General features: G+C 43.8%; 1 protein-coding gene across 1 annotated transcript in view; it reads right to left on the reverse strand.

Moving 5' to 3' along the window:
* Window positions 1-19,335, reverse strand: part of LOC126260415 (fatty-acid amide hydrolase 2-like) — a 405,764-nt gene extending 386,429 nt beyond the window's left edge. The window contains exons 1-2 of the mRNA XM_049957744.1: window positions 19,315-19,335; window positions 19,105-19,261 (exon numbers count right to left, since the gene is read on the reverse strand). Of these exons, the coding sequence (XP_049813701.1) occupies window positions 19,105-19,261; window positions 19,315-19,335 (178 nt within the window). The remainder of the gene's footprint in view (window positions 1-19,104; window positions 19,262-19,314) is intronic.
* Between the last annotated feature and the right edge of the window lie 8,141 nt (window positions 19,336-27,476).

Here is a 27,476-nt window from a genome sequence, read left to right on the forward strand (position 1 = left end):
CAAAAGTAAAAGTTATCAACATATCGCAATATTACACACAACTGAGGGAAACAGGACCACAAAAGTTGAAGATTAACATATTCTTCGTAAACACTTTCAAGATCCAGGAAACCTCTCGGCGAAATTATACCCTATTTATTTTCAGAACAACGCGCAACAGCTACTGCAGCATCAACCAACTACGGCGTCGAACAGAAAGATCAGTATTGTCCTCAATAAATGACTTTTCACAGCATTCAGCGGAATCGAAAAGAGTTTAGGATCCATGCTTTACAATTAATTTTAATCAATTCTATAACCGTAACTGTACTTCTATTACGTCAATAATTAACAATATTTTAATTGTAGCTTGGACATAGGATTCCACTAGAAGAGAACAATTTAGTACGTTATTTTTCATTTTTACCATGGCCGACGAGAGCACAATGCCACTAATTTACTCGTTAAGGCTACAGCTATAGTCCTGGCATCATGCCATAACTTGATTTATTGCTGTGAGGCTTTGTGGAAGCATCACATACTTAGTTGAAGCAGTACGTTAACTGTTCTTCCGGTGAATGTACTTCCAATGTGACGTAAAAAGTAAACACTGGACTCGCATTCGGGAGGACGACGGTTCAATCCCGTCTCCAGCCATCCTGATTTAGGTTTTCCGTGATTTCCCTAAATCGTTTCAGGCAAATGCCAGGATGGTTCCTTTGACAGGGCACGGCCGATTTCCTTCCCCATCCTTCCCTAACCCGAGCTTTGCGCTCCGTCTCTAATGACCTCGTTGTCGACGGGACGTTAAAAAACACTAACCTAACCTAACCTAAAAAGTAAATAACGAGCGGTTCTCTAAAATTTTCCGAATCTATAGCTGTGTTCCTGTTCAAAAACACAAATTATGTGACAAAAGATGAACGACTAGACAATCCAAATGTAGCGCGGTAAAATAGATCAATGTGTGCATGGATGCATTTGTAATTTGTTTCAAAACTAGTAACTACCCCCGCGCATTCAATGGACACCGTTTGTAAAATGTGTTGTGACCAGAATAAGTAGTACATAAGTAATACATTGAAACGTGTTGCATAATGCTGAATCCTTACTATATGAATAGTGAAAATGTTCTAACTGATAATTTTTTCCCTTTCATTATTTTGTGTGTATGTGTGTGTGTGTGTCAGCGAGAAAAATTTTCGAAAAGGTTTGAAAATAAGTAATTTGATTGAAAGTCGCTAAGTGTTCTCATTCTCAAAATCAGGATGAATACAGTCTGGTTGCTTTGCGGGCCATGAGTTACGCTGCTCAAGACATATAGTGTTTGTAACTTAAATATTCGACTGATTGTGTTAACTTTTTAACATAGCATTATACCTCTTCATGAGTAGATTTCGACGGAACTTTAAATTTTTAAGTTCAGTTAGTAAATATATAAAATACTGATAATTACATTTTTGTTGCCCATGGAAGCCTTAAATAGCCTACCTGCAACTGGGACCGGATGAACCTTTTAGATGTTTAGTAACACGTATTCAGTGCGGTTACTTTTAAATTATTGTGCAATGAAATGAATGTTCCACTTTGACAGGAAGTATGCCTCTTTGTGTCATTAAAACGGTGTGCCAGAACGAAGCTCTAACCAGAATCTATTGCTTCCTCCTATAATGCTGTTACAGACTCGACATTGTACCGGAAGGTTAATACACTGAAAGAAATGAGAGTAAATCGCAGGTAGTTTATTATATTACCGCTTGGTGCCTATTTGAATGCAAATACGAGGTGCATTCAAGTTCTAAGGCCTCCGATTTTTTTTCTAATTAACTACTCACCCGAAATCGATGAAACTGGCGTTACTTCTCGACGTAATCGCATTGCAGACGTACACATTTTTCACAACGCTGACGCCATGATTCCATGGCAGCGGCGAAGGCTTCTTTAGGAGTTTGTTTCGACCACTAGAAAATCGCTGAGGCAATAGCAGCACGACTGGTGATTGTGCGGCCACAGAGAGTGTCTTTCATTGTTGGAAAAAGCCAAAAGTCACTAGGAGCCAGGTCAGGTGAGTAGGGAGCATAAGGAATCACTTCAAAGTTGTTATCACGAAGAAACTGTTGCGTAACGTTAGCTCGATGTGCGGGTGCGTTGTCTTGGTGAAACAGCACACGCGCAGCCCTTCCCGGACGTTTTTGTTGCAGTGCAGGAAGGAATTTGTTCTTCAAAACATTTTCGTAGGATGCACCTGTTACTGTAGTGCCCTTTGGAACGCAATGGGTAAGGATTACGCCCTCGCTGTCCCAGAACATGGACACCATCATTTTTTCAGCACTGGCGGTTACCCGAAATTTTTTTGGTGGCGGTGAATCTGTGTGCTTCCATTGAGCTGACTGGCGCTTTGTTTCTGGATTGAAAAACGGCATCCACGTCTCATCCATTGTCACAACCGACGAAAAGAAAGTCCCATTCATGCTGTCGTTGCGCGTCAACATTGTTTGGCAACATGCCACACGGGCAGCCATGTGGTCGTCCATCAGCATTCGTGGCACCCACCTGGATGACACTTTTCGCATTTTCAGGTCGTCATGCAGGATTGTGTGCACAGAACCCACAGAAATGCCAACTCTGGAGGCGATCTGTTCAACAGTCATTCGGCGATCCCCCAAAACAATTCTCTCCACTTTCTCGATCACGTCATCAGACCGGCTTGTGCGAGCCCGAGGTTGTTTCGGTTTGTTGTCACACGATGTTATGCCTTCATTAAACTGTCGCACCCACGAACGCTCTTTCGAAATGGTTCAAATGGCTCTGAGCACTATGGGACTCAACTGCTGAGGTCATTAGTCCCCTAGAACTTAGAACTAGTTAAACCTAACTAACCTAAGGACATCACAAACATCCATGCCCGAGGCAGGATTCGAACCTGCGACCGTAGCGGTCTTGCGGTTCCAGACTGCAGCGCCTTTAACCGCACGGCCACTTCGGCCGGCCGCTCTTTCGACACATCCATAACTCCATCACTACATGTCTCCTTCAACTGTCGATGAATTTCAGTTGGTTTCACACCACGCAAATTCAGAAAACGAATGATTGCACGCTGTTCAAGTAAGGAAAACGTCGCCATTTTCAGTATTTAAAACAGTTCTCATTCTCGCCGCTGGCGATAAAATTCCATCTGCCGTACGGTGCTGCCATCTCTGGGACGTATTGACAATGAACGCGGCCTCATATTAAACCAATGTGCATGTTTCTATCTCTTTCCAGTCCGGAGAAAAAAAATCGGAGGCCTTAGAACTTGAATGTACCTCGTATAATGAAAATACTCTGTTTATTCGGAATATTAACACTTAAAATATCTTTGAATGCTAAACACAAGAGCAATACACAGTCTCTGGTTTCAAAAACTTGCATTACGGAGGAAAGCGCGGGCAAGCTAGTAGGTAACAGTCGAGTTGAATCGCAACCTTGCGCAGCAGTAGTCGTGGTGTCGTCGAGGGAGGGAGTTGGATCATGGTGGAATGAGTAGCTTGCATAGTGGAGGTGACACCCAGAGCTTTCTATTCTGAGATGTTCCATGATGTATAACCTGAGCATGCAGGATGATTTTTAAGATGATTGTACAAAGGGACAGCACTTCATAAAACGGTAACTTATTTTTAGCATGTTAGCGGCAAGAGCAAGTTATTTCTATGTAAAGGCTTCATTGTATCCAAGAATATCTACATGTTGGTAATAATGGAGAACTATCAATCATGTGTTTAGTATTCTAACTATCCCTCCCCCATTTAGATTATTGACATAATACTGACTTAAGAATTCAAGAAAACAAATTTTTGTCATAGAAATATTTTGTAGAGGAAGACATTATCGTATATGACAATGTGAAGAGACATAATGCTAATTATTCATATTAGTTGGAGTTTAATTTTGTGTCGTTAAAAGGACTGAATGTCAAAAAAACTTCCTTTTGTCATTTATAGATAATTGATAAAGTATATCCCCACAGTTCAATGAAACATGTTCGATAAAATATGAATTGTCACGTCTTGCACTTCTGCATGAATAATAATTAATAGTTTCGAAAAGAGAATCAGAAACTAATTTGCTAAAACATCAACTTAAAAGAAAGAAGAAGGCCAATGGCCGGCAAGTGGTTCATTTCAAGTCATCATTTGCAGTGCAGCCAGGGCAGAGTCAAGTTATCTGTTGCAAGATAAGACTTTCTTGTGGGGCCTAAATGAACATTTTTGACATAATATTAGGAACAGTTTTGAAACAGTGGAATTTAATGTAAATTTAACCGATGCGCTTTTGTAATGGCATAGATTTAAATTACATAACAGTTACTCATTCTGAGTATTCTTGTAAATCATTCTTTTATGCAACATAAGTTATAGACAGTCAGATGCATTTCAGATTAATTAAAATCACGTTCCTAAAAAGTAATTTGCATAAATAAGTTCATGTTCAAAAGTACGGTAGCTACGCCGATTCCAAATCTGAATCTGTAATTGGAATTCAAAAATTGGACAGTTTTCAGATTGTTAGCGAGAAATTCACCTACACGAAGTTTCAGCATACAACCAACAACCTACAGATAATATTCACCGGCTTCAGATCCATCTGTTTTTCTTTCCCCTTTTTCCAAAGCTCACAGAAAGCATCCTGTTTGTTTTGTTGTTATAGAGGGCAACACTAGAAGAATTCAAGCTGTGAAGTCGAGTCGTACCTGTATTGCTCAGTCACTTAGAATACTGCAGGCGATACGTATAGACTCGGGTTCGATCACCGGTACGGCACACAGATTTAGTCTGCCAGGATGTCTTGTTCTCAAGCAGTCTTATAATGGTGCAACAGCGGAAACTACGTAAGTCTTGTCTTAAAAGCATTCACTACCAAAGAGCGGTTTGATGCACTAAGAGTAGTATGAGACGTTCATTCCAGTTTACTTTAATAGTAGAATTGTGTTATTAACTTCGAAATAAATGAATTAGGAGTCGTTTAAAAAGGAGAACTGTGAAATACACCAAGCCAGGTGAATTCATGTCTACGAATTTCGCCACCAGTGTTTAATTTCTAAAATTGTAGGTACTGGAACCCACTCCCGCCTCAACCTTCGAAATAAAGAGTTTCGATTTTTGAAAATCTGCGATAGAACTTACAATGGAAAATCAAAACAATAAAACCACAAGATTTAATATAAACAACAGGTGCTACCATATGTTCCCGTAGCAGTATCACTTTGCTCCCAAGTTCTGCTCGATGCATATCGGCACAATAAGGTAGTCTTCGCACCAGTGACGACATGTCGTCAACTACTGTCTGCCACAAAGTTGAGTTGCATTTTAGCTGTTCTGTGAACGTGTGACCAGTATTAATTAATAGATGATTTAGCATTTAGCGATGAATGATGATGAAAATATTCTTGATCTATTGGGATCACGTATAATTCCGATTTCCCGAAGAGTTAGGAAAAACAAAACACGGTGTGTCATGAGGCACTGAGTGAGACGTTTAGAAAATGCTTTAAACACCATTTGTCTTCTGCTCGTTGAATTCTATTACAACTGGGTGGATTTAAGTTCTTATTCATTTCTACAAATAAGCAATACGTTTGAACACGAACTTCCCTACAAGCGTCTCAGGGGCAATTAATAGCCATGCTGCCATTTAATACACGTGTACTATTTTAAATCTCCGGCCCCGACTTGTTTCAGTAAGATCAAAAAGTTCCGGCAGAAACTAAGCCCTTTTCCCCTCAGTTATTTTGGTTTCTGGTGATTCCCGAAATCACTTTAGACGAATGTCTGAATGTTTGCTCAGGCAACCCATGATGTTTCCTTCTCTTTTTACGATTAAGCTAGGCCTCGGCATTCATGAGGCATAAACTCTAACCTTTCTTGTTTCTTTCATTTGATAATCTCTTAAATCGACGAACAGGACCTTCCGCTACAAAGTTAAACAGACAAATCCTTTAAAGGTAATTTTATTTTGTATCCTGAGATACGACACATTTTTGCGCAAAACTGGTAGATTAGAACACGTCTTGAGTTAAAAGACGGTCTGAGCTATCCAATTTGATGATTTACATAAAGCAGTTTATCTCCAAGAACGTCAACACAAACATCTCACGATTTCTCCTGGAGGAAACAAATATACATATCGTAGGTACTTTATTCTAATTAAATAAACGTGTATGCATGTACGACGAGGGGTTATTGCAGAGTTTTGCTGTCAACGCGAGGTCCTTTTCGTTTGTGTATTTGCAGTTGCAGGTGTTTAACCTGTTGTCTATGTACTACAGCAAGTCACTTAAACCTATGTCTAAATTACAACTTCAGGTGACTGCCGATCATTTTGAATTGAAAATACATTTGGATGCCCTGCGACTACTGTTGTACTAATGTGTTAGTGTACTACAGATTACATATGTTAATGTGTTATTATGTTTGCATTAGTTTATTCGAAATGATCCATTAAAATATTGAATTATTCATATTTATTTATTCTAGCCGTGTATAAAATACTGTTATTATTATTACTATTATTATTACTGTTGTTTTAGTTATTCGGCTTATAGTTTTGCAGAGGCTGTGTATCCCGTCTTGGAATGGCGTTCATACAGTATGCTAACCTTGGGACAACAATCTCGATCTTCTTGGTTCTCGGGATATAGTTCCCGTCCTTATCCTTCAGCACATTATGACTGCTACCACTGCTGCTGCTACTACTACTACGGGCTGATGTCTTGACGACCCAGAGAGAGAACATTTCACAGTAGGTAGCGTTGTTCTTCACGTGAGAGTAGCGTCGTCCCAGTCGCCTCCTGTGTGGTGTCACCGCCAGACACCACACTTGCTAGGTGGTAGCCTTTAAATCGGCCGCGGTCCATTAGTATACGTCGGACCCGCGTGTCGCCACTGTCAGTAATTGCAGACCGAGCGCCACCACACGGCAGGTCTAGAGAGACGTCCTGGCACTCGCCCAGTTGTACAGCCGACGTTCATAGCAATGGTTCACTGACAAATACGCTCTCATTTGCCGAGACGATAGTTAGCATAGCCTTCAGCTACATTTGCTACGACCTAGCAAGGCGCCGTATTCAATTGATATTGAGATTCTATTAATGTATCATCAAGAGCGATGTTCTACAAATGTGGATTAAAGTTAAGTATTACAGAAGCTACGTACTTTTCTTTATAGCATTCATTACGTATCCTGTTTCAGACCTCACGCCAGCCTGCGTGAGTTTAAGCGCGTGCCTTTCGGCTTCCTCTCATTGTGTCTAGGCTGTCTTGTCTAGACACAACATCCTGTCTATTTGCAATGGCTTCGGAGAGTCTTAAAGCAATAGTCTTCAAAGTTTCCTGGCGCCGTCGCAATTCGCAATTAATTGTCCTCTGAGTTTCGTGTACCCGTACACAACTGTATATCTCTGTAGAGCACATTACACAATAAAAACGTCAGGCCTCTAAACCTGCGTGCTGAGTGGGAGGCAAGGCTACTGGAGGTAGACAAATTGGGACATCACACAGAGAGACATATAGATCAAAATTGGCATCCATATGTATGACGAAACGCTCAAGACTTTACATTACTAATACATTAGCAAGCACCAATAACGGGGCTGGCAAGAACCTTTGTATTAGGTAGCTGGCCTTACCATCTTGTCTGCTACACTCACAATTCTTCATCGAGCTCGTTCATGATGTCCAGAGAAGCAGTGAAATATCTACTGGTCGACAGTATCTTAATGAATGGCGTATCTATGAAATACCAGGCACACAGTTGGTACAGTTCTAATGACGAGTATTGCAGGAGAACTGAACAGATTATGTAATAAGTGTCGGTAAAAATTTGAAATCCGCATTTACTTAAAATTTGTAGAATTCCAAATAGCCCTTTATTGCAAATTGTGGCGCCTGAGGAGAAACAGTCACCGAAAAAGTCTCCCCGTTATGGCGACACTTTCACATTTTCGAATTTTGTAGACATGCTACGTTAAGCGATCAGAGACTTTTTGGAATTTTACAAATTTTCAACATTGGGTCACTGTGACATTGACTGTGATTACGTCACATGTCATTAATACAAAACTGTTAAACGTAAGAAGCGGAAAATAAGCGTTTCTACCACGTCATGGGAAATCACTTTCAGTCACTCATCCTGCAACGTAAGAGCAATCTAAAGGTTAAAGAAATGTAATTAATTGAGATACACTGTAGGTAATAGCTGGAGTAACTCACATGGGATCAACATCTGCACCGGAAGTTCCGCTGCGCTTTTATCCACCTGAGAATACAATGTGAAGGACCCTAAACCCACATGCAGTTCCTCTGGTGTTGGCGCCTGAAGTTTTAAAATATGGCGCCGAGTGCGGGACAGTGATCGACAACGTCTTTTAGTTATGGCGACATCCTCGAATGCTAATAATTTTTTGGACACACCACATGAGGAATGACTTAGTGCTAGGCGTTTAAATGGTAAGCTGGTGATCGCTCAGAAATATCAGGAGAAAGGAGACGCCATATTTCGGCAACATCATGGGAATCATAGTCAGAGACCTGTCCTGCAACGTAAAATGAAAGGACGGAGTAGCCACGAATATGTGCGTTACCTAGAGCGGAACCAACACTTCACGGCGCACACACCACAATGTAACTGCCCCAACTTCCGGATCCAGAGACAACCAGGTTGCAACAAAAGCTAGCGCCCATTGCTGATGGCGAGCAAGAGGAGAATAAAAAAAATTGAATCTCGTTGGTAAATTAAAACTTTGTGTCGGACCACATGCGCCCATATCTGTACAAACGAGGCGAGTCAGGAGGAAAGGTACATGCTTTTAGGGGTGATAGTGATTCTGAACAAAAAACGTCACATGAACATATCTACTGCTCTTAACAGTTTCTGAGTGAACTGATGAAAACTGGGAAACAGGACAAATGTGGGTGATAGTAAATGAAAAGTTGTGATCTAATGCTTTAATTGTTACATTTCCTCACAAAAGCTGTTGAAAAGTCCACTGTCAACTACAATGCACTTTGCAGCTCTTGTAGGCAGCTGCTGCTTTGCTGATCTTAGCTCATTCGTGCTGTCTACACCTACATCTACATTTATACTCCGCAAGCCACCCAACGGTGTGTGGCGGAGGGCACTTTACGTGCCACTGTCATTACCTCCCTTTCCTTTTCCAGTCGCGTATGGTTCGCGGGAAGAACGACTGCCGGAAAGCCTCCGTGCGTGCTCGAATCTCTCTAATTTTACACTCGTGATCTCCTCGGGAGGTATAAGTAATGGGAAGCAATATATTCGATACTTCATCCAGAAACGCACCCTCTCGAAACCTGGACAGCGAGCTACACCGCGATGCAGAGCGCCTCTCTTGCAGAGTCTGCCACTTGAGTTTGCTAAACATCTCCGTAACGCTATCACGCTTACCAAATAACCCTGTGACGAAACGCGCCGCTCTTCTTTGGATCTTCTCTATCTCCTCTGTCAACCCGACCTGGTACGGATCCCACACTGATGAGCAATACTCAAGTATAGGTCGAACGAGTGTTTTGTAAGCCACCTCCTTTGTTGATGGACTACATTTTCTTAGGACTCTCCCAATGAATCTCAACCTGGCACCCGCCTTACCAACAATTAATTTTATATGATCATTCAACTTCAAATCGTTCCGTACGCATATTCCCAGATATTTTACAGAAGTAACTGCTACCAGTGTTTGTTCCGCTATCATATAATCATACAATAAAGGATCCTTCTTTCTATGTATTCGCAATACATTACATTTGTCTATGTTAAGGGTCAGTTGTCACTCCCTGCACTAAGTGCCTATCCGCTGCAGATCTTCCTGCATTACGCTGCAATTTTCTAATGCTGCAACTTCTCTGTATACTACAGCGTCATCCGCGAAAAGCCGCATGGAACTTCCGACACTATCTACTAGGTCATATATATATATATATATATATATATATATATATATATATATATATATATATATATATATATATATATTGTGAAAAGCAATTGTTCCATAACACTCTCCTGTGGCACGCCAGAGGTTACTTTAACGTCTGTAGACGTCTCTCCATCGAGAACAACATGCTGTGTTCTGTTTGCTAAAAACTCTTCAATCCAGCCATACAGTTGGTCTGATATTCCGTAGGCTCTTACTTTGTTTATCAGGCGACAGTATCCTTTACTGGAGCACGCGCATGTAAAACACGAGTGAGAAGCTCTACCTTTGTGTCCACTCTGCGCTTGTAGACTTCGCTCTTAAGCCAACCCTACAAACAATGATCCAATGGAGTAAGACGGAGACGTATCCAGTACCCAGATTATGTAATACGTTTCAGTGAGGTACTGTGTCACTGGCCGTACGGAATGTGCAGGAACTTCGTCCAGCTGAAAGTACATACGACGTTGTGTTGCCAAAGGGATGTCTTCCAATTATTTTGGTAACACGCTTTGAAGGAAATCAAGCTATCATACTCCATTGAGACGGTTATGTAAAATAACTGGACCGATGAGTTGGTGACCAATAATTAGTGCACATTGATGTGGTACGTAGGGAATACACTACATAACCTAATGTCTTTTTTATTTTATTCGCACGTGAGTGCTGGTGAAGAAGGAAATGCGACTGACGTTCGTGATTTTCAAACAGCTGTACGTCGGTATGATTAAAAAAAAGGGCATATCTTGATTTTAAGTTTTTGTTCAGAATCACCAATACTGTCGCCCCCCAAAGCATGTACCTTTCTTCCTGACTCACCCTATCTTCTGTACTAGCGGAAGACAGGCTGTGAGGACTGGTCGTCAGTCGTGCCTGGATAGTCCAGCCGCTTAAAGTATTGACAGAGAACGGCTTCGTTCTGTGTTCGCCTCTTGGTCCGGCATAGAGTTTTAATCTGACAGCAAGTATGCAGGTCCATTTATAACGAAGGCTTCTCTGGGCCCAGAAAAATTTCGTCCTAATCTGTGTACGACAGTGTCGATCAGTTTCAGGCAGAATCCTTGCTCTAGTGCTCTTCCACTTATCTGCTGCTCAGTGGTCGCAATTTGTTATGTCCTTCCGAATAGCTTAAAAGAGGATCAGAAATTGCAGCCTAAACTCAAGAATAAAGCGGTTGATCTTCTACGTCGAAATCTGCATATGTGCTCCGTGAGCCACCTGGCGGTGTGTGGCGGAGCGTACTTTGTGTAACTGTCACTTCCCCTCTTTCCTGTATCAGTCGCGAATAGTTCGCGGGAAGAACGATTGCCAGTAATACTCCGTGTGCGTTCGAATCTTCATGGTCTTTTGACGAGATATATTTGTTGACTCTCCTAGAAACATACACTCTCGGAACATTGACACTGGATCAAACCGCAACGCACTGGAGTTCGTTGGTCATCTCTGTGACTCTTTCGTGCTTACTAAATGAACTTGTAACGAAACTCGCTTGTCTTCTTTGGATTTTCCCTATTTCATCTATCAGTTCTAACTGTTACAGATCCCATACTCACGAGCAATATTCAAGTACCGGTCAAACGAGTGTTTTGCAAACAACTACTTTTGTTGATGGACTGCATTTCCTCAAGATTCTTCCATAAATCTCGATCTGCTATCTGCCTTACTCGCGATTGTCTTCATGTGGTCGTTCCATTCCAAATCGCTCCGTACACCTACTCCTACACCGTTTATGGAAGCAGCTTCTTACAGTGACTGTTCTGCAATTGTTTAACCACATAGTAAACGGTCTGTCCGTCTGTGTATTCGCAACACGCTACATTTGTTTATGTTGCGGGTCAATTGCCACTCCCTGAACAAGCGTCGATTCTCTACAGGTCTTCCAATTTTCTAGTGTCGCGACTTCTCTATATACAACAGCATCATCTGCGAAAAGCGTCATGGAACTTCTATCGTTCTCTACGAGATCATTTACATACATTGTGAAAAGCAGTGGTCCTATAACAGTCCCCTGAGGCACGCCCGAAGTTTCTTTTACGTCTGAAGGTTTCTTTCTGTTCCGAATGACATACTGTGTTCTGTGTGCTAGAAGTGCTTCAGTCCAATCACACAGTTGGTCCGCTGTTCCATGCGGTCGTATTTTGTTCATTAGGTGGCAGTGCGGAACCGCATCGAATGCCCTCCGGAAGTCAAGGAACACGGACTCTACTACGGCGTCAGTACTGCTCGTCTCGTAGACAAACAGAGGAGTGAGCTGGGTTTCGGACAGTCGTCGTTTCCGGAATCTTTGTTTGTAACTTCTCGTAAAAAGTTCTCGTTCATCTGATTCATTTTAGAGAGACCTTCTGAGACAAATCTTTGCCCCGATACAGTCGTTCTTGCGCAGACCCACACTTCTTATTCCATTCTAATTTAATAAATCCCATTTAAATATGTATAGATCTAAATATGAATTCCTAAGATATTTTTCTTATGTTTCAGAATATCAGATGCGCTAAATGCTACTGTCTCCTTGTCTTAATGACCACTCTAGCAGTAACTGTCACCATCAGTTTCATACGAAACAAATTCTGTAGTTTCTTTAATATCAGAAATTTATTACGAATGCTTCTTAGATTCCGGAGCGTACGCTGCAGTGAAAACATTGTGAGAGACGAAGACTGTGTTCTGGACCGGGGTTCGAACTTAAAAATTTAACGTAGGTGTAGACGGCGATAGCACTGGCTGGTGTAACCAGCCCTGCCTCGCCGTCCCTGCCCGTCTTCTGATTGCCAAGCTTCCCAGAGGCTCGCCTGTATTTCCCACAAAATTCGAGAGTCCACGTTCGAGTCTCGGTGCGACAAACAGTTATAACGCGCCTTGCTGACTGGAGGTGGTCTGTACCATCCATGCCTTGCAAGAAATGTTCAACGCTAGTAAACGGTGTGTCCGTTTGTGTATTCGCAACACGCTACATTTGTTTATGTTGCGGGTCAATTGCCACTCCCTGAGCAAGCGTCGATCCTCTACAGGTCTCTGACGGAATTCGCACTCACAATTTCCATTATGCGGTGCATGAACGGCGATTTGTCCTCTGTAATATGCGGCTTTTCGCGGATGATGCTGTAGTATACAGAGAAGTTGCAGCATTAGAAAATTGCAGCGAAATGCAGGAAGATCTGCAGCGGATAGGCACGTGGTGCAGAGAGTGGCAACTGTCCCTTAACATAGACAAATGTAATGTATTGCGAATACATAGAAAGAAGGATCCTTTATTGTGTGATTATATGATAGCGGAACAAACACTGGTAGCAGTTACTTCTGTAAAATATCTGGGAGTATGCGTACGGAGCGATTTGAAGTGGAATGATCATATAAAAGTAATTGTTGGTAAGGGGGATGCCAGGTTGGGTTTCATTGGGAGAGTCCTTAGAAAATGTAGTCCATCAACAAAGGAGGTGGCTTACAAAACACTCGTTCGACCTATACTTGAGTTTTGCTCATCAGTGTGGGATCCGTACCAGGTCGGGTTGACAGAGGAGATAGAGAAGATCCAAAGAAGAGCGGCGCGTTTCGTCACAGGGTTATTTGGTAAGCGTGATAGCGTTACGGAGATGTTTAGCAAACTCAAGTGGCAGACTCTGCAAGAGAGGCGCTCTGCATCGCGGTGTAGCTTGCTGTCCTGCTTTCGAGAGGGTGCGTTTCTGGATGAGGTATCGAATGTATTGCTTCCCCCTACTTATACTTCCCGAGGAGATCACGAATGTAAAATTAGAGAGATTCGAGCGCGCACGGAGGCTTTCCGGCAGTCGTTCTTCCCGCGAACCGTACGCGACTGGAACAGGAAAGGGAGGTAATGACAGTGGCACGTAAAGTGCCCTTCGCCACACACCGTTGGGTGGCTTGCGGTGTATAAATGTAGATGTAGAATTGGAGCGAGAAATTATAGGGGGTGATGGGTAGGTTCTGCGTACGAAGACTCTAGATGTAAGTCCAAATCTCTGCAAAGTGTCTCACAGATTGAGGGAATGTGCGACTGTTGGCAGTAACCCGTCCGTATGACGTGTGCGTTAACCATTGCGGCCCGTTGTTGAAAGTCGAAAGGGTGCGCCGGCAGCGGTAGCTCCGCTCTCCCTTTCTTCCCACCGTCAACAACACAAACACGCCAGTGCACTGCTCATGCAATGTTCATAAGCACCTCCACTTAGTAGTTACACTTGAGACACCTGACCCACAAACTTCCGAAGTAGCGTTAAGTCTTTCACGATGCCATAAGTCACATGGCAGTCCTTTGTAATTTGGCCTTCGATATCTGAAATCACACATTATTCACACGTGTTGCAATCTCGTCAGCTGTGAATGCACTATTTAAATTTCCTTATTTTCGTCTCATATTCTGTGTCGATGCAGAAATGACGAAGTAATGGTGCGTTTAAAACAGTCATCCATTCTCGGGCGGAATTCGCATTCACAATTTCCATTATGCGGTGCATGTACGGCGATTTGTCCTCAGTAATATTGGTGACACACTACATCAGGAAATAAACAAATAATTTATACCAGTGTGCATAAGGCTGCCGAAATACTGTGTATCAACTTCCGCGCTGCACCTGTAGCACAGGAAATACAATCGTGAGAAATTCCCTCCACTACAGTATCACAAGAATAACAGAGAAAGAGAACGGAGAACGAGACTTTAAAATAAATATGATATGCATACGAGATTGTATGTATTTACTGCAACCAGTCACAATACTTATTGATTATTCACTGCCGGCCGCGGTGGTCTCGCGGTTCTAGGCGCGCAGTCCGGAACCGTGGGGCTGCTACGGTCGCAGGTTCGAATCCTGCCTCGGGCATGGATGTGTGTGATGTCCTTAGGTTAGTTAGGTTTAAGTAGTTCTAAGTTCTAGGGGACTGATAACCACAGCAGTTGAGTCCCATAGTGCTCAGAGCCATTTGAACCATTTTTTTGATTATTCACTTATTTGAGACGTGTTTAGAGTCATGGGCGATCATCTGCAGGAGATAAAACATACTTTTCTAAGTCTATTAACTGTATTATCGCCAGTTTGTTGAGTTGCCAGAGTCTTCATTAGGTCCTTGTGGTACGTCTCCTTACATAGTAAATGAATAATGTGTGTGGTATATTTCTTGTCAAAAAGACGTGCCGATCTGTGAATATTTTTTGGTAATCTTATACTGGTTACTTAAGACATGTACGCCCACTGACTGTTGCGGTGCTCGGCTATCTATCCTCACTTTGCAACACTTTTCTAACACACGTTTCTCTTTCGCATTGTGCAATCATGCCTGAAGATGAGCATCAGTGGCTCGAAATTCGCGGCAAATAAGTCAACTTTATAAGATTGAAGGTCCATAAACATTGACACTGGTTGCGGTACATGCATATAAGCTTCACTGTAAAAATACCGCTAATATTGATTAATCGCTAACCAGCATTGCAGTTCCCTGTGATAGTAACTTTCAAGTGGATTTATACAGAAGCAATGTTGAAGTTATCTGGTGGAAGTGCGACGATTCTTTAAGAAAGAGGTTGTTTCATTCTGTGCTTACCGGTATATAGGGTGGCGCTGAGAAGATGAGAAGTCTGTATTTATTTCACTTTTGCTTTCTAAATTTCCTGCATCCACATTGTTTTTATCATCCAGAAATTTGACAACTTTGAGGATTTTGTTACCATGCCTAAATACGGGCTTGACTGAGTGTAACTGTAAAGACTTGTCGGTTTCTTTTTTTAATTTGGCTTCTGATATCTTAAATCACAGTCATAGCATACTGCAATTTTGTCTCTCTGGACGCATTAATACTTACAAATTTTCTTATTCTCATCACATATTTTGTATCTGTCATAGGACTGACGCAATAACGGCGCATTTAAAACACCCACCCATGACCGAGAGGAACTCGAACCCATGACCTTCACTTTGCGAGGTAGCAAGATCACGAAACGTGACGCATTGTATATTTTACGACACTGACCACCCATTACAATGCAAATGGTATTTGTAAATCTGTATAATGCTGCCGATATGTAGTAGTTCAATTGTTGCGCTGATTCCGAACCACAAGAAATGTTACCTTATGTGGCTCCTCCATTCAAATGTTACACGATCAACAAAAATAAAGATGACAACGAAACATGTACCGTAAAGTGTTAATGATGCGCTTACCCGTACTACAGTTCAATAATACAGCAACCACATAACATATTGACATCGGAATGACGGAAAAGGAGTCTCTCTTTAAAATCAAGGCTGTTTTGCGGTTTGAATTATATCAACTCCGCGGCGTATCGTGTGGTGCCAAGGAGACGCCAAATTTATATTTATCTCATTTTTTTTCAGACATTTTCAGTAACCTCATTGTTACAGTTTGCGCAAATTGTCATCTGCGTCTATTAGCACAGGCCTGATGGTGTAACTTTAATGGGATATACTTTTTAAATATTACTAGCTGTGCCCGGCATGCATTGTAAGTAGGTACACGCATGCAATGGATGTGCATAGGAGATTACATACATTTAACATATTTCACACATATTTGTACACATATTTAATAGGTATCTCTAGCGAATTCGCCCTGTGTTTCATCTTAATTTTGAGGAAACTTTTAATTCTGCCAGTAACTGATTGTCGTTTCGAAAAAAAGGACTACACTGGCAACTCTCTGATTCTCTGCTGTTTTGCACCATGCCATTCTGGTGACGACGTTAAATGTATTTGACATTCAGAGTCATGTAGTATGACTTTTGGCCCCGGACCGTAATGTGGATGACGCGTTGAAAATCGCAAATGAGAGACAGGTTGCGTTTTACAAAAATGGCTCTGAGCACTATGGGACTTAACATCTATGGTCATCAGTCCCATAGAACTTAGAACTACTTAAACCTAACTAACCTAAGGACAGCACACAACACCCAGTCATCACGAGGCAGAGTAAATCCCTGACCCCGCCGGGAATCTAACCCGGGCGCGGGAAACGAGAACGCTACCGCACGACCACGAGCTGCGGACTGCGTTTTACACTTTTGTATTCCAAGTCAATTAATTACAGGAAAGAAATGCCGACAGATCGTTTTCAGACGTTTCTAAATGTCATCCCTTGTCATCGTCACCACCATCCCTCCCCTCCCGCCCCACCAACGGTAGTAGACATCAAAATTTAGATACCAATTTTTTTATACTTCCCTGCTACATTGTAAACAGTGTGTAATGCATGTACCAAATTTGGTTGAAATTGCTGCTGACGTTCCTGAGGTATGATTTTCTGTGACACCTTTTCACCCCGACCCCTCAGCCACGGGGGTGATACTGTAAATTTTTACAGACAGCAACTGATACGTGTGCCAATTTTGATACAAATTCTTTTAGGCGTTACAGAGAGATGCTGAGAAATGTCAATATCGTGGCATTCCCCCTCACCCCCTACCCCAGCAGTAGGCATGAAACATCATCGTGACTCTCGGGCATGGATGTGTGTGATATCCTTAGGTTAGTTAGATTTAAGTAGTTCTAAGTTCTAGGGGACTGATGACCTCAGATAGTAAGTCCCATAGTGCTCAGAGCCATTTGAGCCCATCATCGTGACTGTAGCTAGTAAGTGTAGTGACCCCGAAAGGTGTTGTTTTTGCCTGTTAATATCGATAGTTATCAAATATTTTTACATGCCACATCTTCTTATCCCACCTCCACACCTAGGAGTGGTTGGATTATATTACCGCAACAATATTTTTATACAAATAATTGCACAAATAACGAGTCATGTATATACAAAATTTAACTGAAAATGCTCCAGAAGTTCCCGAGTTAAGCTTTTATGTCACCCGTCTTCATCTCCGCCCCTAGTGGTGGCAGGTGGTTCTTCCCCCCGTAGAAACATTCGCGAGCATGTCCACAACAGCTCTCCAAACTTTCATCGTAATCGAACAAATAATATGGGTACGCACAGGAGATGAACAAAGAAATATTCATTTTTAGGGTTTCGTGCCTCAGTGTATAAAAACGAAAGCCTTACACGATGACTTCGTTTTCCGTCTGTCTGTCAGTCTGTTTATCTGTCCGACTGTTAAGAGCTCTTTTTTCTCAGCAACGGGCAGACGTATCAAGTTCAGCTTGTATCACATATTAAGGTCTATGGTCCCTTGGAGGAGTAAAAATTTTAAGCTTCTAAGTCACTTTACTCAAAAGATATGGCCATTTACCTCATATATTTTGATACTCGAAAACTCTCTCATAAAAAGCGACAGGGTGTTTCCTGTTGACTTAGAATCATAGAATTTGGCAAGAAGCATGATTTCACAGTACAAGTAAAGAAAAAAGCCCAAAAACTCCAAATTTTAGTTGTATTACACGAAAAAAATGTTTTTTTTTCTTTTTTTATCCATCTATCTGTTTGTTCATCTGTTGAGACCCTCTTTCCCTGGAACAGTTTGGCGTATCAAGTTCAAATTCATGTCACACACTAAGATCTGTGGTCCCTTGGCGACGTAAAAATTACAAGCTTCTAAGTCAATTCAGTAAAAAGATATGGCTATTTGTGTCACATGATTTGATACTCACAGTACTGGTATAGTAAAAATTTGAATCTTGTTAAACTGTAATTATAACACATAAAAAATATCTCTTGTCATCTGAACATAGTTGCATTCATCATCCGTCAAGAGCATAACAGGCGAATATTACTGCATGCAAATATACAATGTAAGTTGAAGTCACGTTTTAGTACGCAGATAAACAACGTTTTATTATATCTTCTCTTTGTACATATATACAGTGTAGTCCCCTGCTAGCTTCTTTTTGCATGTCCGTTCTAGCCTGAGGAACTACTGCAGAGATTTTGATACGGTCTTGGAGTTAACGGGACCGGTATCTAGCCAGTATCGATATCGATAACAGGCAAAAATCGTAGAGATTCTCGATTCCCAGGATAGAAGACTTACATAGAACCCTCAATGCGCGAGTCCTACTCGCATTTGGCCAGTTTATAAATATTAGATGCATGATATATCACTTTAGTCCTGTCCCTGTTTGCGTATAATGGTCGCTGGCCTCCGACGCGAAGTTTTGTCGCATGCTAAAGTAATCGTGTCCAGGTGCCGCCTGTGTCCAGTTCCTCGAAAGTCGCGCGTTTCGCGCTGCCGGCCGCACTGTCCGCCGACTTACCGGGACGCGCCGAGTAGCTGTGAGCCCAGCTGCTATCTGTGACGTGTGGCCGCGGAGGTTGCTGCTGCTGCTGCTGCGACGGCGCCCGGCAGTGGACTGGGGGCCCCTCCGCGACCAGCTCACCTCCTCGCTGCGCCTCCCAGAAGGCCTCCGACAACTGGCGGGGCGGCGGCGGTTGTGGTTACGGCAGCGGCAGCGGCGGCGGCGTACAAAGGACGTAGCGGCATCCATGGCGACGGGTAATAACGCGCGCCACGCACAGGCCACGGAGGCAGATTAGCGCACGAGCTCAGGCGTTCAGGCAACCCTTCCCCCGGCACAGCATCCGCGTTTGGGGTAGGAACAAGGAAACTATCTCAGTGCTAATACTCGCGAGTGAAACTGGCATTTTTGGGGTGTTTTATCAAAAATTTCTCAGTTTACCAGATACGTGAAGCAGTAGCCTTTAAACAACTGAAAATTCAGAAAAACTGCCTATGACGACTATTAAGGTGTCTTTGAGATCATCACGAAGCGTAATCGTAGAGCGCAATTACTAGGGAGCTATCCACAGCTATTTATTGATTGGCGACTCCATGTTGTCTTGTGCACTACGACCAGATAACAGGTATACTTGAAAAAAGAGACAGCATTGGTCGTATATTTTTTACTATTGCAAAATCGATTTTCTGTCACTGAGTGACCATCTTCAGTGCTATATTGTATAACTTAAATTGGGATGCACTGTTGTCACTAAGCTTACGGCGATCGCCGTAAGCTTAGTGACAACAGTGCATCCCAATTTAAGTTATACAATATAGCACTGAAGATGGTCACTCAGTGACAGAAAATCGATTTTGCAATAGTAAAAAATATACGACCAATGCTGTCTCTTTTTTCAAGTACACAGCTATTTAAATTGTAGTGTCGGCAGACTTGCCAACACTACGCACACTAATTGAAAGAGGCGGCCAAGATGCACGCGCTAACTCACGAAGGATGGAGTGAGGTCTGAAACAGGATACGTAATGAATGCTATAAAGAAAAGTACGTAGCTTCTGGACTACTTAACTTTAATCCATCCTTTGTATACATCGTTCTTGATGAGACATCTGGAGATTGTGGCGATACAAGTGAGACTCTTTAGATACAAGCTATCTAAGGCTAATGGCGCCTTGCTAGGTCGTAGACATGGACTTAGCTGAAGGCTATTCTAACTGTCTCTCGGCAAATGAGAGAAAGGCTTCGTCAGTGTAGTCGCTAGCAACGTCGTCGTACAACTGGGGCGAGTGCTAGTCAGTCTCTCGAGACCTGCCGTGTGGTGGCGCTCGGTCTGCGATCCTGACAGTGGCGACACGCGGGTCCGACATGTACTAATGGACCGCGGCCGATTTAAGCTACCACCTAGCAAGTGTGGTGTCTGGCGGTGACACCACATAAATAATGTAAAGCTAAATACACTACACACTGAAGAGCCAAAACGGAAGTGGTACACCTGCCTCATATCGTGTAGAGCGCCCGCGAGCAAGCAGAAGTGCCGCAACACGACGTGGCATGGACTCGACTAATGTCTGAAGTAGTGCTGGAGAGAATTGACATCATGAAGCATGCAGGGCTGACTATAAATCCGTAAAAGTACGAGAGGGGTGGAGATCTCTTCTGAACAGCACATTGCGAGGCACCCCAGACATGCTCAATAATGTTCATGTCTGGGAAGTTTGGTGGCCAGCGGAAGTGTGTAAACTCAGAAGAGTGTTCCTGGAGCCACTACGTAGCAATTCTGGACGTGTGGGGCGTCGCATTGTCCTGCTGGAATTTCCGAAGTCCGTCGAAATGCGCAATGGACACGAATGGATGGAGGTGGTCAGACAGGACGCTTACGTACGTGTCACCTGTCAGAGTCGTGTCTGGACGTATGAGAGGTCCCATGTCACTCTGACTCCACACGCCCCACAGCATTACACAGTCTCCACGAGCTTGAACAGTCCCCTGCTGGCATGCAGGTTCCATGGATTTGTATTGTATTGTATGTTAACCGGGGACCTAGAAACGACGGAGAGGCTCCGTCCCCGCAGCAGCCGTAGTGGTCCACGACGACTACCGCAGTCCACTGCACCCCCCCGCCGCCCCACACCGAACCCAGGGTTATTGTGCGCTTCGGCCCCCGGTGGAACCCCCCAGGGAACGTCTCACAGCAGAGGAGTGTAACCCCTATGTTTGCGTGGTAGAGCAATGGTGATGTAGGCGTACGTGGAGAACTTGTTTGCGCAGCAATCGCCGACATGGTGTAACTGAGGCGGAATAAGGGGAACCAGCCCGCATTCGCCGGGGCAGATGGAAAACTGCCTAAAAACCATCCACAGACTGGCCGATTCACCGGCCCTCGACACAAATCCGCCGAGCGGATTGGTGCCGGGGACCAGGTGCTCCTTCCCGCTCTGGAAAGCCGTGCGTTAGACAGCACGGCCAAGCGGGCGGGCTTCCATGGAATCATTATGTTGTCTCCATTCCCATTATACGTCCATCCGCTCGATACAATTTGAAACGAGACTCGTCCGACCAAGCGACTTGTTTCCAGTCGTAAACACTCCAATGTCGGTGTTGACGGGCCAAGACGAGCCTTAAAGCTTTGTGTCGAGCAGTCATCAAGAGTACACGAGTGGGCCTTCGGCTCCGAAAGCCCGTATCGATGATGTTTCGTTGAATGGTTCGCACTCTGACACTTGTTGATGGCCCAGCACTAAAATCTGCAGCAAATTGCGGAAGGGTTGCACTTCTGTCACGTTGAGCGATTCTCTTCAGTCGTCGTTGGTCACGTTCTTACAGGATAATTTTCCGGCCGCAGCGATATCGGAGATTTGATATTTTACCGGATTCCTGATATTCACGTTACACTCGTGAAATGGTCGTACGGGAAAATCCCCACTTCATCGCTCCCTCGCAGGTGCTGTGTCCCATCGCTCGTGCGCCGACTATAGCATCACGTTCAGTCTCACTTAAATCTTGATACCTGCCATTGTAGCAGCAGTAACCGATGTAACAACTGCCAGACACTTGTTGTCTTATATAGGCGTTGCAGACCGCAGCCTCGTATTCTTCCTGTTTACATATCTCTGTATTTGAATACGCATGCCAATACCAGTTTCTTTGGCGTTTCAGTATAATATAAAGCTAAATACAGTTACAATTCAGTCTAGAAAGCTGCACTTATTGTAAAGTAGTACACTCCTCCTTAGAGATTATAAAACAAAGTACATATAAATCAAAGGAGAATGCTGCTAAATTAAAACAGTCAGAGAACCGAACGAAAATGAGAATACAAACTATTTTCATTCTTTTGTCCCCCTTTCTTAAAATCCTTTCACTCCTGCAGCCTATGTAAATACGCCACTAACGTCACACTGTTTGACAAATGCTAAGAAACAACTGACACTTGCTAAGGAACAATTTCCAGTTACTAGCGAACACCCGACGATTGCTACGGAACACCTGGGCAGTGATAGTAAATGGCGGAACGTGTTGACTGCAGCGAAGCCTGAGCTCGAACGCTTTGTATGCATTCGACAATTGATGCTTTACGGCGTTGGGCGAAGGTTGTTGTGGAATCGATGGATACAACATTCCGTGTGTTACGACAACACGTCTGCAAGACGTCATTTGAGTGCTTACGGTCGCAGACGAGCAGTTGGACGGATCGAAGCCGGTCAAAGTGTCTCTTCTGTAGCCAGTGTAAGAGGTGTTGAACCTGCCAAGTTTAAAAGACGTACGGAAATATGTGACGTTGCATCTCTGACAATAATACAATTCTGGTTGAGAACAAAAGAAACAGAAATTAATTACGCTTCCTACAAATCATAAAGGAATTAGTTCTCAAGTATCTGACTGTAAGTTTTAAAATAGTCTCTAACGTGCAACGCTCCTGTGCACAACCGAGAACTCACTTCGTCTTGCCGCAGCAACTGCGTGGTCAACAACATGCTAAAAAATATTTCAAAAGCAATACTGCAATCCATGCAGAGCGCCATGCATGGTCATAATAACAGCAATAACTACTGCCATATTTTTTTATATAGAAATTCAATGATCAGGAGGAGTTTGGTCAACTAGTCTTAAACTAAAACTAAAGCTCAACTCCGCCCGAACAGGCCATGAAGGCCCAACGGTACCGACCGGCCGCAGTGTCATCCTTAGCCTACATGCGTCACTGGAGGGGCATGTGGTCAGCACACCGCTCTCCGGGCCGTACGTCAGTTACCAAGACCGGAGCCGCTACTTCTCAGTCAAGCAGCTCCTCACTTTGCCTCACAAGGGCTGAGTGCACCCCGCTTGCCAACAGCACTGGGCACACCGGATGGTCACCCATCCAAGCCCGACGCGCTTAACTTCGGTGATCTGACGGGAACCGGTGTTACCACTACGGCAAGGCCGTTGAACTAGCCTTAAACTGTGTAAAAAATGAAAGAAACCAATAAAGACTTAAATTTACTGTACTCTCTGTATAGATTATTTAAACACTGACAGACTTTACACAGACCTCAATTAGTCCACAATGCCTATTACTCAATAAACACGTCGATGGCCACAACAAAGATAAGAATATTACTCTCAATGTATGCGTACACAAATCTGAAAAAATCCCTCTAGTGCGCAGACAAGCAAGAACTTCTTGCAACAAAAGGCAAAAAAAGCCTCAATTAATACCAAAGTCTCCTCCTCCGCTACTAGCACGATCACGGCAAGCTGCGTCCGCCCCTGTTAGCTGAGTGGTCAGCGCAGCGGAATGCCACGCCAAGGGGCCCGAGATCGATTCCCGACGGGCAGGAGATTTCCTCCGCTCAGGGACTGGGTGTTGTGTTGTCCTCATCATCATTTCAACCTCATCACCGGCGCGCAAGTCGCTCTTTGTGGCGTCGAATGCAATAAGTACTTGCCCGAATGGGGGACTCCCGGCCCACAATGCCGTACGCTCATTTCCACGGCAAGCTGCTATCTCTCATGTCGCGCGGCTTCTCACCACCGCAGTCTGCTTCCTACTTCTGACCGCTTCCGACTCCTCTCAATTGCATGTCAGACTCAGACTTTGTGTATGCACACCACAGCATAATCATTGGTCAACTTTGCAAATAAATATTAACGTCCAACTTTCAGTGTATCTAAAGTTGTCATCTCGAGATTAAAAAAGGCCACTGAAGGTGTAAACGCTATGCGAAAGTATGACGGTGGTCACAGACGAACCACCACACCGCAAGAGGCTCGATTCGTAGCCCTAGTGGCGAAAAAGAACAATCATCTTAGCACTAGGCAGATCGCTGCAGATCTTGCAACTGCTGCCGGTACATATGTCTCTGCCACAACTTCTGCACGGTGGTTAACTCGGGCTGGTTTGTATGCTCACAGGCCTGTCAAATGCACCCCGTTTCACCCACGTCTTTTTCGAAAAGGAGTTCGTTGGTGTAGGGAGCATGTTGGACGGGGTCAGCAACTGTGGCGCAGAGTGACGTTGTCTGACGAATATAGCTGCACTGTGGCAAGTGATTTTGGCCAACAGTTAGTGTGGGGAGAGACGGGAACAGGTTACATATCGCAGAATGTTCAAGACGTCATCGGTATGGCCTAGACCTAATGGTGCGGCCAGGCATTACGCACAATGGCCGAATTCCAGTGCATATCTTTTCATGATGCACCGTTGCAACACAGCGGTACTGCAGGGAGATTATTCTGGATGGTGTCCATCTGTTTAGGGGTGCGGTAGATCTCGACCTTATGAACGACAAGCCCCCCCCCCTCCAACCTCCTCCCTCCCTCCCCCCCCCCCCACACACACAGGGCACCGGACACAATGGAAAGTGAAGATATGAAACGTACGGAATGACCTGAGTGCTCCCAGGACCTAAGCCTTATTGAACATGCATGGGATGCTCCTGGCAGACGAGTTTCTCAACGAACACCCCTGCCCAAACTGTTCAAGAACAACAGGGAGGGATGGTACAAAAAAAATTATTCAAATGGCTCTGAGCACTATGGGACTTAACATCTGAGGTCATCAGTCCCCTAGAACTTAGAACTACTTAAACCTAACTAACCTAAGGACATCACACACATCCATGCCCAAGGCAGGATTCGAACCTGCGACCGTAGCAGTCGCGCGGTTCCGGACTGAAGCGTCTAGAACCGCTCGGCCACCGCGGCCGGCTGAGGGATGGTACAATAGCCACCAAGGACAATTCAGTAGTTTGATTGCCAGAATGAATGACGGTGGAATATGTGCAGCAGTGCCCGAGGAGGAATTATTCCTTAGGCTACTGAGAGCCCGGTATCGAGCATTATGATGGGAGTCTGACTTGTGTCAAACATCAGTGTTATTTATGTCTGTTATCCCGCTTAGCCCTGTGGTGAAATCTGTACCATTTTTCGTTAAAAATATACCAGTCCACCCCTGTTACGTATATACTGTGTTTCATATCGTCAATAATTGCCTCTCATTATTTCTGTCCATCAATGTCTCTGTTACTTAGCCCTTGTCAAGTAGTGTATAATCTTCCTTGACAAGCTTCACGCCGATCATGGCGTTGCCCGTGTCTGAAAAGCTTGATATAACACGATTAAAAGTAGCTAAGAGAAACTAAGGAGAGAAATAAAATATAAAACTAGGGAAAAATTTAAGATGGAGTGCGGGAGAATGGGCCCTGCTGTAATCGCTATTCGGGATTACCTCGGAAAGTAAAATTTAAGTCGTTTAAAAGTATGAACTTCTTAACTACAAGCGATTTTAGTATTAATAAATCTTTTGTTTGTTCCACGTGTTTTGTCCAACTCCGAATCACCAGAACCCGAGACGCCAATGTGAGATGCTGTTTCTGCTGTAACTGCTGTTTACAAATACTGTTTCAATTGATCTTATTTCAAGTGTTAATATAGTCCTCTTGATAGCATCCCAGTTGTCATCAACCATTCTAACGGTAGACGACGTCAAGGATCAGGCATTTATCTTTAAAGCCGTAGAGATTTCATTAAGGCACTGGTAATTCTAGGAAAGTGTAGCTCACCTATAAAGGAGACGGAGTGTACAACACTAGTGCGACCCATTCTTGAATACTGGTCGATTGTTTGGTATCCCCACCAGGTCGCATTAAAGGAAGACATCGAAACAATTCAGAAACGTGCTGCTAGATTTATTAGCAGTAGGTTCGATCAACACACAAGTATTGTGGAGATGCTTCGTTAACTAAATGGGAATTCCTGGAGCGAAGACGACTTTCTTTTCGCGAAACACCAGTCAGAAAGTTTAGAGAACTGGCGCTTGCGGCTGACTGCAGAGAAGTCTAACTGCCGCTCCATTCACGAATGGAACAAAAAAGGGAATGATTAGCTATAGTACAAGGTACTTTCCGCCTTGTAGAGGTTGAATTCGGCAGAAAGTAACGTAGTGTATTCTGTTGCAGAACGCTCAGGTCTCCTGGAGGTCCCAACGAACGAGGTAGTGGTGGTTAAGATACTGGACTCGTTTATGTAAGGAATATGATTCTAATCTTATCTGGCTCTCATGATTTACGTTTCTACTCTTTTCTCCAAGAACCTTGGAGCGGAAACCAGGATGTTTCTTAAATGGGGCCACGATGTGTTTTTCCATCCTCCATTACGCTCTTCTGCGCTGTCTCTAAACATTCCCTGCTTCCGTTCCAGCAGGGTACTGCAGGCGTGCTGATGCACTTGATCTGGCAGCAGATTCCTGTGTCCATGACCTGTGAATGATTACAGCGGTCGTGTCATGGACCAATTTTACTAGATGCAAACATTACCGATTTGGGGATATTACACATGCTCTGCGACGCATGCTCATACTGAGGAGTGATCGAAGACACTTTTAAAAGAATAACTTTATTAACAGACGAAACTCAATTATAGTGTCCTGAACGAATATCCAACACCTATATAAAACAAGTTTCTCTCCTGTGACGGCGAACTCTAGAGTCGTGGTAGGCGGTGGCGTGAAGACCTGGGACATTAATGGGACAGTGCTGCCAGCGTGTGACGGGTGACATGCTACTCGTGAAGACCACTATGAACTGGGCTCGGTCTGCTGACACAAAGCACCGGACGAAACTGCCCACTGGTAGTGCTGGAACTGAACGGCTGATGCAGCCGAACGGGATTGCTGGTACTGTGACTTGAGGCACAGAGCGTAACTGACTTCGCATGGTCCACCGTCATTCTAAATAGTCGGGCACGGATGGACATCCGCGTGGTGCTACGAGGGCACGTGACCTGCCATAGCAAGACACTGCCCTACCGACAACGTCCTTTCGCGACAGGCACACTGCCCGTCTGCTAGTTGGCGCCCCCAGATGCTGTGGAGGTGACGTGTAACTCCGTGGTAAACATCCCAGTCCATG

This window comes from Schistocerca nitens, chromosome 5 (assembly GCF_023898315.1).
Source record: "Schistocerca nitens isolate TAMUIC-IGC-003100 chromosome 5, iqSchNite1.1, whole genome shotgun sequence".
NCBI lineage: Eukaryota > Metazoa > Arthropoda > Insecta > Orthoptera > Acrididae > Schistocerca > Schistocerca nitens.